Raw genomic sequence first — 19507 nt, 5'->3', positions numbered from 1 at the left:
GGTCCTGTCTCCAGATAACCATTATAAAATGGTTACAGCAGCTCCAGGTGTCACCTCCAAACAAAATCTGTAGAGGAAAAAGAGGCCACCTGTGCCCGTTGCCGCTCTCGCTCTCAAGTGTGGGCCTTTTCCCGGGAGTCGGTCGGGGACTTTGCCCTCTCTGGCCGGCAACAGTTGCATCACATATCACATGCTTATGTTCACATCAGTTTCTGGAGAAGGAAAGGGAGTTTCTAGGTCTGACTCAGAGTTCCTGAGATGATGCAAGCATGGCACATAGTCGAGAGACTGGAATAGGGATGGTGGGGAGAGTGGGAGTGAGTGAGCAGCGAGCTGTATTAGAAGGACAAACTTTCAAAGCCACATTGTCTTCAGGCAACTAAAATTTGATGGAGAGTGTCGTGGTAGTGCACGCCTTTAATCTCAGTACTCGGGAGGCAGCGGCAGGTAGGTGGATCTCTATAAGTTTGAGGCTAGCCTGGTCTACATAGTGATTTCCAGGCTAGCTGGGGTTACATAGTGAGACTCTGTAATAAAGATTTTTTTTTTTCTTGGACACAGGGTCTTTCTACATAGCCCCGGCTGTCTGGAACTCACTATGTAGACTAGGATGGTCTCAAACTCACAGAAATCCACTCGCCTCTGCCTCCCGGCACTGGGATTAAAGGTGTGTGCCACCATGCCTGGCTAATACACATTTTTTGATAGACAAGTTGGATTGTCTCCTACATAAGTACTAACAGGGGTGCGGCACCCCAAACCCTGTGAACCTGCTTAGCCGCTCCCCCATAACCACACTCAGTGCAATACCAGACTGTCTGGCTCAGGACCAGTCAGCAGACTCTTCCAGAAAGGGCCAGGCAGTAAATATTTGAGTTTTTGGAGTGCAGAGAGGCAGAATGGAGGCTGGTGGGGACAGGAGCCAGGCAGTGGAAGTTGGGGAGGGGAAGCATCAGGGTGCCGACAGCAGCAGACAGAGTGAGCCATACGGTCTGTCCTTTAGACAAACTGCTCACTTAGGCTGATGTCTCTGAAGCTTGTCTTCGTTGGTGCAGAGGTCAGCTGCTAATGCGTGAAGTCAAACATCCTTTGAAGAGGGCATGCAGGAGAGGGTTGAGGAGGGCGTGCTGGGTGGGGCTGGCATGAGGCTGCTGAGCCCAACAGTGATGAAGATGGGAGTGTTTGGGGTAGCTGGACTTGCTGTTCCCTACTTACCCTGCTGTGTAACGGGAACAACTCACATCAGCTCACTTTAAACCTCAGCCTCTTCCTTCGGACTTGGTAGAAGGCCGGGCACTGCAGAACCCCAGCTCAGCACCTCCCCACCACTGCACTTGGATGCAAGATGCCTGGGAGGCAGGATGCTGGGAAAACAGGATGTGGGGCAGGAGGGGAGGAGCCTGTCAGGCAAGCATGCCTGGTCAGAGAGCCTTTTCCCGTGACTAAATACAGCACACACCAGCTGTATTTAGCCTTCGCTCCAAGCGCCCTGTCTTACTGTGCTTACAGCTGGTGGTGATGGCTGATGCCCACTGTACATGTGACATTGTGAGAGGCTTCAGTATCAGGAAGTCATGGGATTCCTCTGTGAGCCTGGCTGCTTTCCAGCGTCAGCTTTGAAATCTGCTGAGTCACAACAGAGATTGTTCCCTGTATTGAGGTCATGCTTAGCCCGGCGTCATCTCCTTTGGCTTTTCTGAGGGGAAAACACCAGTTGTGCTCTGTCCCCATCATCTGAGTTCATTAACCTCTTTACCTCCGCGCAGAACCTTTTGAATTTACTAAGGTAGAGGCAGCTGAGTCTTCTGAGGACCTTGCATATGGCCCCAACTTCCCTTGGAAGCCACTGAATGGGGTTAGGGGGGCATGGAGCAAGATACCTGGGTTTAGATCCTGATCTCATCCCACTTATAAAATGGAGTGAGCACCTGCCTGTCAGGGTGGTCCTGAGGGACTGAGGCAGCCCTGGAATGCATCAACACAGGACTCATCATCCCTGTGCCTCTTAAAGCCTCTGCCTTGACCAAGGCGTTGTTTCTGTGCCCTCCCATCCATTTCAGGCTCGCAACTCTGGGTTATTTTAGTAATTTGCATGAGCCAGCACCAGAACAATTCCATCACCCCATGTACCCTATGTGGTCCCCTAGAGTAGTTCTAAGCAACCACTAATCTACATTCTGTCTCATATATAAATTACAAATTGCTTTTTCTGATCCTTGTAAAAGACAGGATCTCATGTAGCCTAGGCTGACCTTGAACTCACTATATAGCTGAAGATAACCTTCAACCCCTAATCTTGCTGTCTCTACTTCCCTAATGCTGGGGTTACAGGTATGCTCTACCACAGTCAATGTTATGCAATGCTAGGGATTGAACCCAGCACCCCTTGCGTGCTAGTCAAGCACTCTACCAGCTGAACTACACCCCCAGACTCCGACTAGAACTTGATATCTATTCAGAAGTCCACAGTGTAGTCTTTGGCTTTCTTAGATGTCCTGGAGCATGGTCCACATTGCAGCAGGTGATGGTACTGCCATCCTTTTTGTTGTGACATAGCGTTCCACTGTGTGGACAGTTGGCTTGTCCATGTCGGGTGATGGGCATCGGGTCTGCTTCTCATTTTGCTCCCATGGACAGTGTTGCTGAGCTCATGTATGTATGTGCTGGTCTTTATGAGGATGAATGTTTTGTTTTTCCTAGGCAGATACTTAAGGTAACTAGAGGCGTTGTTAAGCAACTGTGCAGTGGTTTGCTAAAGTGAATTCTCCTGGTCCTCACTTGGTACTTGTTATTGCCTGTCTGGTTGGGGCGTGACAACTTGTGTTTCTCTAGTGACTAATGACATTGAGCATCTTTCTCATGGACTTAGAGAATTGTCTTATTGGGTTAGGTGTTTTTCAAGCCTTTACAAACTCTTGAGGGCCAAGTGTTCTTTGTTTTGGATGTAAGCCTTATCCAGTGTAGGTTTTGCAAATCTTTTCTATTCCCAGGTCCTCATTTTTGGTGTTGCCAAACACTCTACCACCTGAGCTCCAAGTTCCTTTTTGTTATCCTCAGGGTATCTTTATTTATATTTTTCAGTGCTGGGCATGGTACCCAGGGCTGTGTGTGCTAGGCAAGTGCTCTACCACTGATCTGCACTCTACCCCTTCAATAGCATTTCTTTAAGAAGATTTATTTATATTTCTAAATGGTATGTATGTATCTGTGTGTCAGTACGTGCATGTGAGTACAGGTTCCCACAGAAGCCAGAAGCTCCACTGGAGCTAGAGTTACAGAAAGTTGCAAGCCACCCAACATGGGTGCTGGGATCTGAATTCAGGTCCTCTGCAAGAATAGTGAATGCTCTTAACTACTGAGCCTTCTCTCCAGCCAGCCCTTTCTTCAGTAATGTTTTTGAAGCATTAAGTTTTAAATTCTGTGAAGTCTTAATTTATTCGTTCTTTTCTTTATAGACCTTGCTTTTGGTGTCATATCTGTGACACCACTCAAGGTCTGTGTCATCACTCAAGGTCCTAAAGATTGTCTCTTATGTTTTCTAGCCGTGATCCATGCTGGGCTACCCTTGTGTGCTGTGGGAGACACTGTTCCTCCTTTTGCATGTGGCTCTCTCATCTGATCCAGCACCACTGTTGGAGCTCCTTCCTTCCTTAGTGGGGCTTGGGAAGCAGAATGTGAAAGGCCTTCACCTTTGTTCTTTGTCCCAATTGTTTGGCGACTGTGGGTCTTTTGTAATTCCATGTAAATTTTAGAATCACCTTATTAGTTTCTGCTCATCTTTTTTTTTTCTTTCCTGTTTTAGTTTTTTAGAGACAGGGTTTCTCTGTGTAGCCCTGCCTGTCCTGGAACTTGCTCTGTAGACCAGGCTAGCCTCGAACTCAGAGATCCACCTGCTTCTGCCTCTGGAGTGCTGGGATTAAAGGTGTGTACTATCACACCTGGCAAAAGTAACCGTTGCTGTGTATATCTCTGTGTATGTATATCCACCATTGCCCAGCTAAGGACAGACTTCATAAGATCGATTGCTTAGACATGATAGCTGCTTTAGTTTGTGTGAACACTGGACAGAATCTCCAAATGAGGCGAGTCTCAGATCCTATATGACTGTATATGTGATGAATGATGACTTGTTTTGTTTCTGTCTAGATTTTAGCCCCTTGCTTTTTCTTGGGGCTTCTGTAAATTTAATGATTTCTCTGCTGCTCTCGCATGAAGAACCATCAGGATCTGCAGTCAACATGATTGGCTTCTTTCTCCATGTACCTAGTGTGATGAATGGGTCATGACCTTTATCACCTGAAGACTGAGGACTAATGAGCTAGAGGCCTGAAGTCAGTCCAGGGCAAACTGAAGGTGGACGTACTTGGTCTCACACTTGTCTGGCAGCTCCTGAGTGCTGGACCCACGCTTCCCATACAGTCACAGCAGATGGATGGGCATCCAGAGGCAGAAGCCTGGCATGTGGATGCTTTATTTTTTTTGTTACCTCATGTGCTGCTTGGCGTGGTATGTGTAGTGGCTGTATATACGGAAGTGTCTGCCTGAGGATGTCGAGGCTGGCCACACGCACCTCTCTGTGTTTACTTAGGTGTCTGTTCCTGGAACGACATTGTTAGTGCAATGTTATGCAACGTGTTTCCTTCCTGACCTCAATTGTTCTGCATAGAGTGCAGTGTGCATCATCTGAAGCAAGGAATTCCAACAGGGATGGTTTCTGTTCCTCTTGATTGCCTTCTTTTGTTTCAAATTATGAAACTAGTCATTTTTTTAAAGGACCAGATCTCTTGTTGCCTAGGCTGACTTCAAACTCACTGTGTAGCTAAGGATGACCTGGAACTTCTGGCCTGCCTTTACCTCCCCCAAACATATAACAAATGCAAGTGTGCCCCACCATACCCAGTTTGTGTGGTGGTGTGCTTGAACTTAGAGCTTTTGGCATGCTAGGCAAGCACTCTACCAACTGGGCTACATTCCTAAGTATCATCATCATCATCCTGTGGTCTAAAATATGAACACAAGGTGCTTAGTACTTTCAAGGGCCCTTGTTAACCTGTACGTGTGACAGTATGTGCCTATGTGTATGTACACCTGTCCCTGTGTATTTATGCACGTCTGTGCCTGTATATTTACATACCTGTGTCTGTGTTTACACACATGTGCCTGATAGTACTACCTTGATATCAGGTAAGTATGTAGATAATAAGAGTGGGATCTTTTAAAATTGATGTTAAAAAAGAAATAAAAATGAATGTTTTAAAAACTAATCATTTTAAACCTTGACCAGTAAGGAATGAGTCATAGGAGCCTTCTGTAAGATAGATTGTACACCAAATGTGCCTCCTTCCCTGTGATATCTAAAAGCCGAGGGAATCATGTCTTCCAGGCAGACGCATGCCACGCTTACCAGATCATTCACCGGAACGGGATTCCTGATGAGCAGATCATAGTGATGATGTATGACGACATTGCCAACTCCGAAGAGTAAGTGGGGAGCTTTGAACTTGGCCATGAAACAGAATTTAAGAACACTGTCAGGCTTCTGGGGCTCCTTAGGTCAGTGGACCAGTGTGGGAATGGGAGTGGCCCCAGGTGAAAAGCCACAGGAATGTTATATGTTAGGGTGCCTTGGCGGGGTGGCAGGAAACAGGAGATGAGCAGAAGGAGGTACTCTGAGAGGGTTGAGACCCTGCACCCTGAAGTTGGGAGCCTGTTCTTAATCTCTGAGCCGAGGCACCTGCCTGTAGGAGGTTCTAGTCTGTGCAGGACCTCCTACCATGCTCCTTTCTGGTGTGTGTTTAGTATTCCATGTGGTTCTCTTGCACACGTGCCCAGGTTTTTCCGGAACTGAGAAAAGGCAGAGAGGGTTCTGAGCTTAGCAGTTTCTGAGTTCTGGCAGAGTCCCTCCTGATTGGGGCACCTGAGCCTGGTGTTCAGTTTTGCTTTGTGTCCTGTTTGTTTGTTTTTTTCTAGACATGATTTCTCTGTTAGTCCTGGCTGTCCTAGAACTTGCTCTGTAGACCAGGCTGGCCTCTGCCTCCTGAGTGCTGAGATTAAAGATGTGTGCACCACCACCGCCCGGCTTGTCCTTCCTTGTTTATTGAGAGCAGTGTTGTTTGTATGATCTTGTCCCAAGATGCTCTCTGTTTTGAAGGGAGACTCATTTTGTGTTGCAACTGTGTCCTTGAATTTTTCAGCAACCCTACTCCAGGCATTGTGATCAACCGGCCCAATGGCACAGATGTGTATAAAGGAGTCCTGAAGGATTACACTGGAGAGGTGAGCACATTCTCATCTGCAGCCCAGTGGCTTTGGGCCTTAGTTCATTCATAGCTCCCCCTCCCTTATTTGTGCTTGAGAATTGAATGGGGAGAGATTTTCTTGGGGAAATGGTGCTGGGCCTGTAACCAGGGTTCATATAATCTAGTCAAGTGTTCTACCACAGAGCCATATCCTCAGCCTTAGTTGTTTGTTTGGATTTTTGAGATATGGGGACTTTTTTTTTCCGTTCAAACTAGCCTTGAACTCTTGGACCCATGCCATCTTCCTGCCTCCCCCCCTCAGTAATGGGGACCATAGGCATGTGCTACTGTATCTAGTTCAATCAGAGTTTTGGAAGCCAACAGAGAAAAGGAAAAACAGGGCAAGTGTTCAAAAAAGGTTACAGTCTATTGCTATTTAGACTCTAGCCTTTGCATGTATCAAGCGTGATAATGTATTTCCTTCAGTGACAACCTGAATTTCGTGAGGTGTTAATCCGGTTAAAGATTATCTGTGCTCATTTATAGAAGTCCATCTCCTCAGCCTACACCTCCACACCTAGCACAAAATATGTCAGGATTTTTCTGAAGATAATTTTTGAAGAGGCGAGGGGTGGGGGGGTGGGGGGGTGGGGGGGATGGGCGGGCGACAGCATTTCTCTGTGTAGCCCTGGCTGTCCTGGAACTACCTCTGTAAACCAGACTGGCCTCAAACTCACAGAGACCTACCTATCTCTGCCTCCCAAGTGCTGGGATTAAAGGCATGTGCCACCACCCAGCTTTGAAGATAGATTTTTGTATTTCAAGACAGGGTTTCTCTGTGTAGTTTTGATGCCTTTCCTGGAACTCACTCTTTAGCCCAGGCTGGCCTCGAACTCACAGAGATCCGCCTGGCTCTGCCTCTCGGGTGCTGGGAAAGGTGTGCGCCACCACTGATTGGCTGAAGATAGATTTTTAAAAATTAGTTTTCTAATACATTCTTCCCCAAATGGTTAATTTCCTCCCAGTTTATTGATACCATATAAACTGGCATTTATGGTCTTTATACATTTTTTTCTTAACTTTCTAAGGATGTCTTAGGAGGCAAACATGAACCCAAAGCTTAGCATTTCTTTGTTTTGTTTTACTCTATGGTATCTTAAATTCAAATGGAATGCAATATAGTTGATCTCATCTTAAGAGATAATTTCTTTCTCTATAGGTCTAAATCCTGGTGGTAGAATTGGGATGATGTGTCTTTTTTTTTTTCTTTTCTGTTTTTTGCATTGGTTTTGATGCTCGAGGGTCCTTAGACATCTAGTATCCTTGGGACTCGGGCTCTGAGGTAGCAAGCTGGAGGCAAACCAAGGCCCTAACCCTTCACTTCCTCTCTTTTGCCCTCTCTCTAAGTATTTTTTTCCTGTGCTGGCAGAATCTTTTTTTTTGGGAGGGGGTCCCCCACTTCATAGTTGTCAGAAGGAGTGAAAGGCTTGCTGAGTTACCACCTGCCTCAAACAAGGTGGCATTTTCACAGTTCATAGGCCCTGGGGCCCCAGGAATTGATGCCATCCTGGCTTGGTGTCGGGTATTTGCTATTGAGCTTGAAGCTGGGTGCCTTGGGTCTGTCGTCACAGACTCTATAAAATGTTCTTGGAAGTAACAGCCGCATTTGGCTCTGACTCCCAATTCCTTGTAGGATGTGACTCCGGAGAACTTCCTGGCCGTGCTGAGAGGCGATGCAGAGGCTGTGAAGGGCAAAGGGTCTGGAAAAGTCCTGAGGAGGTACCGTCGGTTTCATGGACTCCACACTCTTAGAGCTGCAACCTTACACAGAGGATCTAGAGAGGACAGCTTTGTCCTGACCCAGGATAGGTCACACAGGGCTGATATGTGGTTTGTCTGTTTCTGTGCCACATACAGACCCCTGTCATCCAGGGTCCCTTATGATTTTTTCTTCCTCATGACTTCATGCAAGTACCATTAAGCTACAGTCCTAGCCAGCCTGCCCCCGTTCCCAATTGCCTGCTCCTCCCTAGCACAGCCTCCCATTTATTTTTTGATACAGGGTGTCACTAAATTGTCCAGGCTGCTCTTGAACTTGTAGTCTGACTCATCCCTTTCTGCATTTTTGAGACAGGGTCTCACTATGTAGTTGTGGCTGGTTTGGAACTCCCTGTATAGATAGGTCAGGCTGGCCTCCAGCTCAGAGATCAGTCTGCCTCTAGCCTCTTAAGTGCTGGTATTAAAGGCACGTGATACCACGCCCTGCTCAAACTCCTTAACTTTTTGATGAAGGCAGCTTTTCAGAGATGTGGACATGGAAACAGGAACGGGAAGCTGTGGCTTCTCTGGCTCACGCTCTTCTGTCCTCTCTTGGCAGTGGTCCCCGGGATCATGTGTTTGTTTACTTCACTGATCATGGAGCAACTGGACTCCTGGTGTTCCCTAGTGAGGATGTGAGTTCTGCTTACCATTTTGATCGTCGGTTTTTTGTTGTCATTGTTATTTGACATTGGGGATTGAATGCAGGGCCTTGTGTATGTTAGCCAAGGGCTGTACCTCTAAGTATACTCCTAGTAATTTTTTTTAACATTAAACATTGATTTTTACATTTATTTTATGTGCATTTGTGCCATATTACCCATGTGGAGGTCTAAGGACCATTTTGGGAGTCGGTTCTCGGTTTTTTTTTTTTTTTTTTTTTTTTTTTTTTTATCCTGCAGGTCCTGGGGATTGAACTCAGGTCATCAGGCTTGGCAGCAAGCCCTTTTACTGGCTAAGCCATCTCACAGCCCCCTTCTTAACTCTTTAAAGATAAATGAAAAGGATAGTTTTTTTTTTCTTTTTTTTGGTTTTTCGAGACAGGGTTTCTCTGTATAGCTTTGTGCCTTTCCTGAACTCACTTGGTAGCCCAGGCTGGCCTCGAACTCACAGAGATCCACCTGGCTCTGCCTCCTGAGTGCTGGGATTAAAGGCGTGCGCCACCACCGCCCGGCGAAAAGGATAGTTTTATTTATCTTTAAAATTTAAAGGGAAATAGAAAAGAAGGCCTGTGTGTTGAGATTAAACCTATGACATGTTTTCTGACATCGGTATCAGTGCCGTGGTAGGGAGTGGGGGACAAATGTTGCAGCTGGAAGGCTGTATTTTCTAGCTGTTTCTCTCCATGCCACAGTCTCAGTCAGGGCTGAGTGTACATTGCAGATACCGTACAAGAAAGTCTCAATGCCGAGGACAAAGCTATGCATGGAGAAGCGTCTTCTCTTGTCTTTCAGTGTGCAATGGAATGGCCTGAGATGGCGTTCTAGATTTTACTGCTCACTGTCGTTTCTTTTACTGATTGGGAAAAGGACTTTATAAGGTGTTGGTGGCTTCTCTAGGCTGCTGGTCTGAATGTCTACCTTCTTACCTTTTAGCTTCATGTCAAGGACCTGAACAAGACTATTCGCTACATGTATGAACACAAAATGTACCAGAAGGTAACTTTAGTTCCTGAGTGCCTTGGGGAGGGAGGAGCCTGTGAGAGGTACAGGAGCAAAGCCCACACTGGCACAGCTGGCCCTTGGACAGGTCGCTGGGCTTTCTGGATAGGGTTTCACCTGGTCGGCTTTAACTAGTGGTGTGCCAGGGTTCACTTAGAGAGCTTGTTACCATACAGTGTGGGCCCCGCCTCCAGCTTGGACCTAGCAGGTGTTGGCAGGGGCTGTGAATTAGCTGCTGCAGATACAGGGACCACATATGAGGACTGCTGTTCCTGAGACTACCCCAGTTTGGGACAATTGGGAAAGAACACCACTACCTTATTCTCTGTCCACTTTGGCCCTTCCTCTCTGCCTCCTCTGTAGAAACTGTAGAGGGTGGGGTACACATGAGGTTAATGCAGAAAGATGGCCGCCTTGCGGCCCGGCTCTGTGGAGCTGCTGCTGTCAGGTACCAGAACCAATGTCTTCAGCATTGTGAGCTCCGGTCTTCCCTGTGTTCTGCTAACTCAAATCACTTTATTCCCTTAGTGAAGAAATGTGATCACTTTTTGTCAAATGGCTTCTGTAGCCTTTGGTAATGGCTTCTGTCCAGCAACAGTGACTCCCCAAATCCAGAGCAAAGGATAGTGGGCAGGGGTGGAAAGAGTGACAGCCCAGTGGCCGGCACTGCCTGCCGGGAGCTCACCTGTCCTGATGTTTTTGCAGATGGTGTTCTACATTGAAGCATGTGAGTCTGGCTCCATGATGAACCACCTCCCGGATGACATCAATGGTAGGTGTTGAACAGCCTGAGGCTGGTTGTCCTTGGGTACTGCCCATTTGAGACCAAGTGTTCCACTGTACAAGGCCACTGAGGGCAGATGGAGGACATGCTTGTGGCCAGATCTGGCTTTTTCTGCTCCACAAGTATTCGTAGGGAGTATAGATTCTGTGGGGGACTGGAGACCCGGCTTAGTAGTCAGGAGCACTGGCTGCTCTTGTGGAAGATCTGGGTTTGAGTCCATCTAGAACTCCAGTTTCAGGGGAACTGATGCCCTCTTCTGGCCTCCTAGGATTCAAGGTACATGAATAGACAAACAATCACACTCACAAAATAAAAAAAAGAAATGCTAAAAACAACAACAAACCCCCAAAACAATAGTATCAAGAAGAGTCTCTAGGCGAGCTTTACAGAGACTGCCCAAACTTGACCAGCTCTGTTTCTTTGCTGTGTGTTGGTCACTCAGTCTCCCTGATCTCAGGCAGGTAGGTGACTTGCTCCTTGAATGTGGGGATAATGACTGCCTGCATGTTAAGAGTTACATCTTAAATGCAGATGCTTTAAAGGTCCTGCCCAGCTGAGTGGTTTTTATGAGGCAGAATTCCTGTAGTCCAGGCTGATCTCAGACTTGCTATGTAACTGAGGATGACTTTGAACTCCTGATTTTCCCTCTACCTCCCAAGTGCTGGGATGCACTACCATGCTTGACTTTTGTTTGTTTGTTTAGTTTAACTGTTTTGCAGGGCCTCTTGCCTGCTCAGCAAGCATTCTGCTGTACTCCCAGTCCCCATTTCAGTGTTTTCTAAATAACTGTCAACCCTAGAAATCTAGTTGGGCCCATATTCTTCTTATTTCCCAATTTGTTAAAATCGGTCAACCATCTTCCCCTAAGTTGTGTTCTAAGTACACAAGATTTTGCTCATAGCTGCAGCAAGAGTCCCTCACTTGGCCATCTTCTCTCCACATTCAAGAGGACTTATTGCTCCATTGCTCTGAAGGGACAGGGCCATGCTCTCCCAGTGCTGAATACAGCTTTGGTGTCACCGAAGGAGGGACTCCAGTTTTAAGGGTAGTCCAAGGCTAGGAGTAAAACATGGCTCACATACCTTGAATCCATTGTAGTTTACGCAACTACTGCCGCCAACGCCAAGGAGTCATCTTATGCCTGCTACTATGATGAGGAGAGAAGCACATACCTGGGTGACTGGTACAGTGTCAACTGGATGGAAGACTCCGACGTGGTAAGGCCCTTGGTGAGGACCCGTCAGCCCACTATGGTATAGACCTCAGGCTTTGGTCCTCAAAGGACTTCTGTGTTTTTCTTCTCACAGGAGGATCTGACCAAAGAGACGCTCCACAAGCAGTATCACCTGGTGAAGTCCCACACCAACACCAGCCACGTCATGCAGTATGGGAACAAAGTGAGTGGGGCCTTGCTTTCTTGCTCCCTAGTCCTGGAGTCCCAAGCAGACTCATTCAGAACTTTGTCTCTTGATAAAGAGAAACGGGATCCAGGCGCGGAATTGTCTCAGCATGGCTCTGCCTCACATAGCCACTCTGTGCTGGGGTCTCAGGCTCAGACCTGCTAGGTTTGCACGTACAGACCTGGGCATTAGGGTGGGCTCTTTGAACCTGTGTTCAGAGCCCTTGCTTGCAGGTACACCTGGGAAGCACTGAGCTAGGACCTGTCACGTGGCAAGAGGCTGTGGAGACGGAAAGAAAGCCCACATTCTGTTGCATGACTGTCCCACTGAACCCCACATTTTGCATTCTCCAAAGATAGCTGTCTCATGCCAAGCTGCGAGTCATTAGTTTTCCTCATTGGCTAGAAGTTGGAGAGTGTTCACACATACCTCACTGCTAACTCTGTCCCACAAGGACCAACAGGGTCAGGTAGTAGTACTCTAGGGGCCAGAGTGCTCTCTGGCTGCAGAGGCTTGAGCCTTGGGTGGGAAGGCTTTGGATGTATAGCTCAGCTGAAAAAAACTTAAAAGATTCCAGTATGCCATTCCCCAGGCTTCAGAGATCTGTTCTTGGATGCAAGCTCTGGCATTCTAGAAGAAAATTCATAGCAGAAAATTCGAGCAGAAAGCCCAGCTCGCTTTAACACATCCTGCAGAGCATGGCCTGAGAGGCTGTGAGCCTGTCAGCAGTGGGAGAGCCACAGCACACAAGAAGTGGGCCCAGGTTGCTTTGGCCTGGCCTGGCACTTGAGTGGGTGTAGGAGAGGACAGGACATGGTGAAACCAGACAGTGACGCGGGGAATACCCTGCTTTTTTAAACTTCAGCTTCCCATTCTCAGTGCAGGTGCTTAGCTTGGTACATTTTCTGGTCTGTCTGTCTGTGTGTCTCTGTCTCTCTGTGTGAGTGATGAATCTTTTGGAACTTGCTGCTTTTCCGTTTGTAGTTACGGTTTTACTTTTAGAATGAGTTTTGCCTTAATGTTGCTCACTTTGAGAACGAGAAAGTCATTTCTTTCCCTGGGTTGAGTCTGTCTTGACCTGTGCAAGTAGACTCAGACCGGCATTTGTATGCGTTTTGTTAGCGCCTGAGGCCCAGTGACAGCCTGGCCCATGGCGCTCGCTCTGCCATTCTCTTGGGACCCAGACTTCAGCTCTAGCCTGGACAGATGCCTGGAACCTCCTTGCTCCTGGTCCCTGGGGACAGGCAGGGGAGCAGGGGTGACGAACACATCCAGGGTTGCCCAAGTTAAAACAAACTTTGCACAACTGTAGATCTTCAGTTGGCTTTGCAAAGCACACTGGGTATTTCTGAAGTTCTTCAGTGGTAGATTCCAGCCACATGCATGTGTCATTTTGCCTGTCACTTGTCTCTGCCTGAGTTGGTCATGTGTTTTCAGGTGACTGGGGCCCTTTGGAGTTCTTAAAGCTAGGAGGGAACTATGACCTATGACCCTATTATGGAGGGGCCGAGCCAGGGTATGCTTTGACACAGCTGCTTTTCTCACCGAACTGGTTCGTGTTTGTGTTCTCCCCCCTCCAGTCGATCTCTACCATGAAAGTGATGCAGTTTCAGGGTATGAAGCACCGAGCCAGTTCCCCTATCTCTCTGCCTCCAGTCACACGCCTTGACCTCACCCCCAGCCCAGAGGTGCCCCTGGCCATCCTGAAAAGGAAGCTGATGAGCACCAATGACCTGCAGCAATCCCACAATCTCATGAGACAGATCCAGCAGCTTATGGATGTAAGTAGTGACCAAAGGGACTCTTCCTCGAGACCAGGCCTGTCTAGACTGACGTGTGTGTGTGTGTGTGTGTGTGTGTGTGTGTGTGTGTGTGTGGCCCACAACCAGCAACCAGAACTTAGGGTGCTTCCTCCCCAGATATAGAAAGGAGTATGGCCTCTGTGCTCTTGGAAAGCAGAGCAGTAAATTTGATTCTTGACTTTGACCCCTTCAGCGACAGGAAGGAAAGAATTGAGGTCCAGCTCCTCAGAATCTTGCTAAGATGTTCTTGCTATGGGTGACCCCTTCCAGATGTTTCTCTCTAGTCACTAGTCAGTCTTTTTTTGGGGGGAGGGCGGGTTTCGAGACAGGGTCTCTCTGTGTAGCTTTGGAGCCTGTCCTGGAACTCGCTTTGTAGACCAGGCTGGCCTTGAACTCACAGAGAGATCCGCCTGCCTGCTTCCACCCCTGCCTGGCTTTTTTTTTTTTTTTTTAATCCAATCTATAAAATCAGGTTGTCTCATGGTCACAGCCTGAAGTTCTTCCTGAAACTGTCCGTCACAACTGTTGATTGAATTGGCAGGAGCATCTTTTTGATCAGAACTGTGTACTCTCATTCCTGCCTGTCTGTTCCAACGAAGCCACTCTGTGTTCATGCTTGTCCCCAGTCAACGTGGCACACTGATGGACACATGGAAAGATTTAAATAAAAAAAAATCCCTGTTTTATTTATTTATCATTAATTAATTAATTAATTAATTAATTAATTAATTTTTCAAGTGGAGTCTCATATATCCTGGGCTGGCCATCTCCAGCTTGCTACATAGCAGAGGGTGATCTTCACCTTCTGACCCTCCTGCCTCCTGAGTGTGGTGTTCCATCATCCCCAGTGTGTGTGGCTCTTAGGATTAGGACTTGAACCCAGGGTTTCCTGCATGTGGGCAAGCCCTCTACCAGCTGAGCCACATCCCCAGCCCCCAGGTGGCTTTTTTTTTTTTTTTCTTTTAAACTTGTCCCCTCGGAAAATGACAACTTGAGTGGCCAGGATGTGTTTTTAACTGGTGTCAAACACAGTGGGAACAAATGTTCTTCTGCTTTCTAATCTTTGGCCTCTTGATGCCTTTTATTGATCCTAGGGAGGTTTTGTCTATGGGAGTTATTACGTTTGTTGTTACTGCATTAAGAGTTAAAATGATTCAGGCCATGTGTCAGATGCCTTAAATCCTAGCACTTGAGAGGTGGGGGTAGGGAGGTCAGGAGTTCCTCAGCTACACACTGACTTAGAGGTTAGAGGTCAACGTGGGTTACATGAGACTCGGTCTCAAAACAAATAACAATGACATGAAAGGGCATTCTGTCTTTGTCCTCTGGGTAGTCAGACACTAAACCCGGGTTTCCTTGTGTTGGCTTGAGCAATTGTGTACATTGTAGAATTTCTCTGGTGTCTGCTGTAAATCTGAAAACTACTTCTAAGCCTATACACTTACTGGATTCAACAGTTTCTTGGTAACTGTTGCATTGTTACATTTTTATGTAAAATAAAGAATTAAAAAATTCAAGATTAAAAAACATTTAACTTATTCAGAAATAAGCATAAGAAACTCATTTTGTGCGCTTGTATATTTTCTGAAAAATAACCATGTTCAAAAAACAAAAGCACCTTTTTGTGTGTGTGTAGAACAGCATCGCTTCACATTTACAAACTTTTCTGTGCCCAGTGTGAGAGAAGACAGCTGGACACTGTGCTGATGTTTACTCTGTGGCTCTGGGGTTTTGGCTGAAGCATAGGGAAGCCGTTACAGGGGCCACAAAGCTCTAAGGACCCTGTATTTGGGTCCAGCACACAGTGGGTGGTGAGTGTGGAGAATTCAGCCATGAAGGAAAGGTTTCATGTGTGGGCAGAGACTTGGACGGAGAAGTCAGGTTCAGGTTTGGCGGAGTCTTCTATACAGTGCTGTTTTATCCTCTAGGAGAAACCTGGGGCCTCTGTGCTTCCTATGTAACCAGCCATGGTTTCCTGAGCAGGCAAAGGTGCCCCCGGAGCACACAGCATCGAATGAGGAGGCTAGCGGTGTGCTTCGGAGGCAGGTTTAAACCAGGCACAGGCTGCCTGCGCTCCCTCTGGGTGTCAGGTATCAGTTCTTCCATGGTGGTAGGAGGTCAAGAAGGCCAGGTCTTTCCAGTGTCCCAGAAACCAAGCACACACTTTCCATCTCTCTTGAATGCATTTCTTGGCCTGTTTTAATCCTCTGTGGGTTGAAGGCTACGTCAGGAGCGTTGTTTGTAGATGCTTCCTACTGTAGGGCCCAGAGAGAGTCCGTTAAGCCGATTTGAAATGCTGTCTTCTCTTCCTAGGCCAGGCACGTCATTGAGAAGTCTGTGCACAAGATTGTCTCCCTGCTGGCAGGGTTTGGGCTCTCTGCTGAGAGCCTTCTGTCGGAGAGAGCCATGCTCACAGCACATGATTGCTACCAGGAAGCTGTGATCCACTTCCGCACACACTGCTTCAACTGGCACTCCCCCACGGTGAGTCCAGCCAGGGTCCCCAGGCCTCCCTGCAGCTGAGATCCGAAAGCTAAACTCAGGTGCCTTGGCTTATAGAAGGTTCTGTCTGGGCCTTAGGAGCATGGATGCCCAAGTTCGAGGTCATATGTCTTGGTCCCAGAGAGTCTACCAGAGTTGTGGCTCACAACTCCCAGTACTGTTGGCTTTGAAGGGTGCTTCCTTCTCTTGATGATATGGCCCTACCCGTCACCTGACCCTCACATCTGTTAGACATTGGCTTCTTCCTCCTCATGTCTCCTAACCATTTCCCAAGACCATGCACACCCTGGTCCATGGAGAGGGAAGAATGATGATACTTCTGCCCATTGTAGAGTGTCAGTCAGCTAGCAGTCCCCTAAAAAGTCCGGTTACAAGGCAATGCTTGGATCCTGCTGGAGAAAAATGGGCAAACTGTGGCCTGTAGACCAAGCCCTGGCAGAGCCTGCTTTTACTTTACATCTTTGCCATCCAGTATGGCGTTTGGACGCCATCCTTCTCTCCCCTCTGCTGGGTTCTCAAAATCAAAGGCAAGGTCCGCCACCATCTGGCCATCAACAATGAGTCCTACCCTCAGATCTGACAGTGCTTTAGCAGACCCATCAGCTCCCTGAGGTCGTGTGTGGCCCTTACCTATGTGCATCTCTCCCGCAAGAGTATGTAAATACCTGTAGATTGACAAAAATGATGGAAGATCCATGACCCAAACAGACCTAGAACCCGTGGCTGAAGTAGATAGCTTTGTGTCTGAATGCAGAAGCGAAGTGAGCTGACTGCATGGCAGGGTTGCTCATGTGCGGTTCTTTGTTCTCTTGTAGTACGAGTATGCCCTGAGGCATTTGTATGTGCTGGCCAACCTCTGTGAAAAGCCATATCCGATTGACAGGTAAACAGCACTTGGCACTAGAAGACGGGCATCACTCTGAATGCATCAGGGGCACACCACTGGCCTAGGAAGACCTGGCCTGAGTAGACAACAGTGCCATGGCCCAATTTTGTTCTGGGGCCACTTGTCAGTGGAATCAGAGGGGCCGGCTTCGCAGTGGTGATGACCAGGGACTTCGTCCTAAGTGACTCCTGCCCAGGATTGGATTATGTCTTGCTTTCTTCAGGGTTGGCCTAGCCCACCAAATTCGTCTTCCTTTCTCTTGCAGGATAAAGATGGCCATGGACAAGGTGTGCCTTAGTCACTACTGAACTGCTGCCTTCCCAGTGCTGCTTGAGGAGTGAACACAGTCCCTTGGAATGTGTCCCAACCTGAGACTGAAAGGGTGGAGCCAGAGGCAGTACCTAAGCCCAGCTCCCCAGGAATGCTGTCAGCCCCTCCCAGGGCTTGCTTTCTGAAGATACTGACCCACTAAGAAGCCAGTTCCGGTGGGAAGGCTCCCTGGAGAAAGGAACTTTTGCTTCTTAGGAGTTTTTTGTTTTGTTTTGTTTTTTTGTTTTCTTGTCCATTAGCTTTCAAGAGAAAATTCACTGTGGCTTCTGTAGCCATTGAAGGAATCTTCTGAGAAATTGGAAACTGAAACCTCTCCGTCTCCACAGTGGTTTTCCTGAAGAGGGCTGTAAGCCTCGAAGGGAGAATTATTTTTAGAAAAATATGATTTTTGATTGCTTTTGTATTTTATTCTGTGATAATGGATGTATTAAAAAATTGGTAAAGTGAGACGTTTGTTTCTGGCCTCTGGCTTCATGGTCTGTGTTTCACACTCGTGGTGGGTCCTGTTCCCCTCCCACCACTCTGTCCTCCATTGCTCCATACTCTGTGAACTGGCAGCCTCCACACCCCACAGGCCCCCACGCCCCAGGCCGTTTCTCTTGTTCTGGAATGCCCCACTCTCTCTTCTTCCTCCCATTCAATTTCAGGGGGGATTTCGTCCTTAAGTTCACTTCCGCCTCCATCTCCCTACCTGTTGTGGTTTGAGTGGGGGAATGTTCCTAATAGGCTTCACTGCTGAGTGTTTGGTCCCTGGCTAGCAGCACTGTTTTGGGAAGTTCTGGAAACTTTAGGATGTGGGGCCTAGCTAGAGAAAGTAGGTCGCTGTGACACACTGTTAGAGGTTCTGCTTGATACCAGGTCCTTCCTTTCGCTCGGTTTCTTGCCCACTGAGAGGTGTAGAAGCCCCTGTCTGCCATATACTGCATTTCCGCCATTATGATGTTCTGCCTGAGTAACCGTGCACCAAACCCTCCGAGACTGTGAAGCAAAGTATTAGTAAGTCCTGTCTTCCCTAAGTTTTTTCACCACAGTGAAATAGTCTGATGCTATCAAAAGCAGCTGTTCCTCCAGCCCTCTGTGGGTCATGCATCTCTAGCAGCATGGCCAGGTGCAAGGCAGGGAGGGGACAGGCCCCTGGAGAAGGTGAGCTCCCCAGGGCTGAGGCACTCAAACTCTCTTTCTCTAGCACAGCACACTCAAAGTCCAGTGATGGGTTTGTTAGAGAGGTGGAGTCAGTACTGCTGTATCCCATGCGGGGGAATATTGTACTGCAGCAAAAGGAAGTGTCTGTACAGGGTACAGCCTTTTTAGGCCAACTGAATGAATGAAGCCAGTTGCTAAAACCATGTATCATATAGCTTTGATGTGAAATGTGAGGAACAGGCAAGTCCACACGGACACTTCTTGGTGCTAGGGTCCAAGGAGGGAATAAATGGGAGTGGCTGCTGATGGGTGGACACCTGCTCCCTCAGCCCCTGCTTGCGGCATCTCACTATGTTGCAAGGCAGGCCTGGAACTCAGGAATCTTCCTATCTCAGCCCCCGCCCTGCTACAGGTAGCCAGGATACAGGTGTGCTCCTTCATGCCTGGTTCAGAGTTTCCCTTCAGGGATGATGGAAGGGTTAGGAAATGCCTGTTGTGATTGATGGCTTCAGTAGTGCAAGCATGGTAAAGCCTCAGACACCGTGGGGTGGAATTGTGTGGGTCTATGTAGGAGCGGGGTTGCTTTTGGAGATTTGTTTGGAAAACAGAGAGCCCATATAACCTAGAAATAAAAAAAAAAATTCAAGGTATGCCTTGAATATATAAAATAGGTAGATAAGTCTATTTCATCACTACTATAAGTTATATACAGACCTATAATGAAAAGGTAAAATTTACACACATACCCCCCCACCACCACACCTGGCACCATCAACCATAAAAAGACATGTAAACAAAGTAAGATAGCGTTGCATCCTAGCTGCAAAAACAGCCATTTCTTGCTATCAGCTCAAACTCAGGGCCTTGGGATAAGGACACGGAGCTCATCTGTCTCTTCAGTTTATTTCATGTCCCAGGAAAGAATGATTTCTTGCACATCCC

General features: G+C 47.6%; 1 protein-coding gene across 1 annotated transcript in view; it reads left to right on the top strand.

Annotated features, from left to right (window-relative positions):
* Lgmn (legumain) overlaps positions 1-17869 on the top strand; it is a 34677-nt gene extending 16808 nt beyond the window's left edge. Inside the window, exons 3-14 of the mRNA XM_059279652.1 lie at positions 5384-5481; positions 6195-6276; positions 7933-8018; positions 8617-8692; positions 9653-9715; positions 10424-10490; positions 11601-11719; positions 11810-11899; positions 13483-13683; positions 16018-16188; positions 17022-17089; positions 17358-17869. Coding sequence (XP_059135635.1) covers positions 5384-5481; positions 6195-6276; positions 7933-8018; positions 8617-8692; positions 9653-9715; positions 10424-10490; positions 11601-11719; positions 11810-11899; positions 13483-13683; positions 16018-16188; positions 17022-17089; positions 17358-17400 — 1164 coding nt within the window. The 3' untranslated portion in view covers positions 17401-17869. The remainder of the gene's footprint in view (positions 1-5383; positions 5482-6194; positions 6277-7932; positions 8019-8616; positions 8693-9652; positions 9716-10423; positions 10491-11600; positions 11720-11809; positions 11900-13482; positions 13684-16017; positions 16189-17021; positions 17090-17357) is intronic.
* The last annotated feature ends 1638 nt before the right edge of the window (positions 17870-19507 follow it).

Source organism: Peromyscus eremicus, chromosome 14, assembly GCF_949786415.1.
Source record: "Peromyscus eremicus chromosome 14, PerEre_H2_v1, whole genome shotgun sequence".
In the NCBI taxonomy this organism is placed as follows: domain Eukaryota; kingdom Metazoa; phylum Chordata; class Mammalia; order Rodentia; family Cricetidae; genus Peromyscus; species Peromyscus eremicus.
Note: the sequence above shows the minus strand (reverse complement) of the source record. Positions and strands in the feature narration are given on the sequence as shown.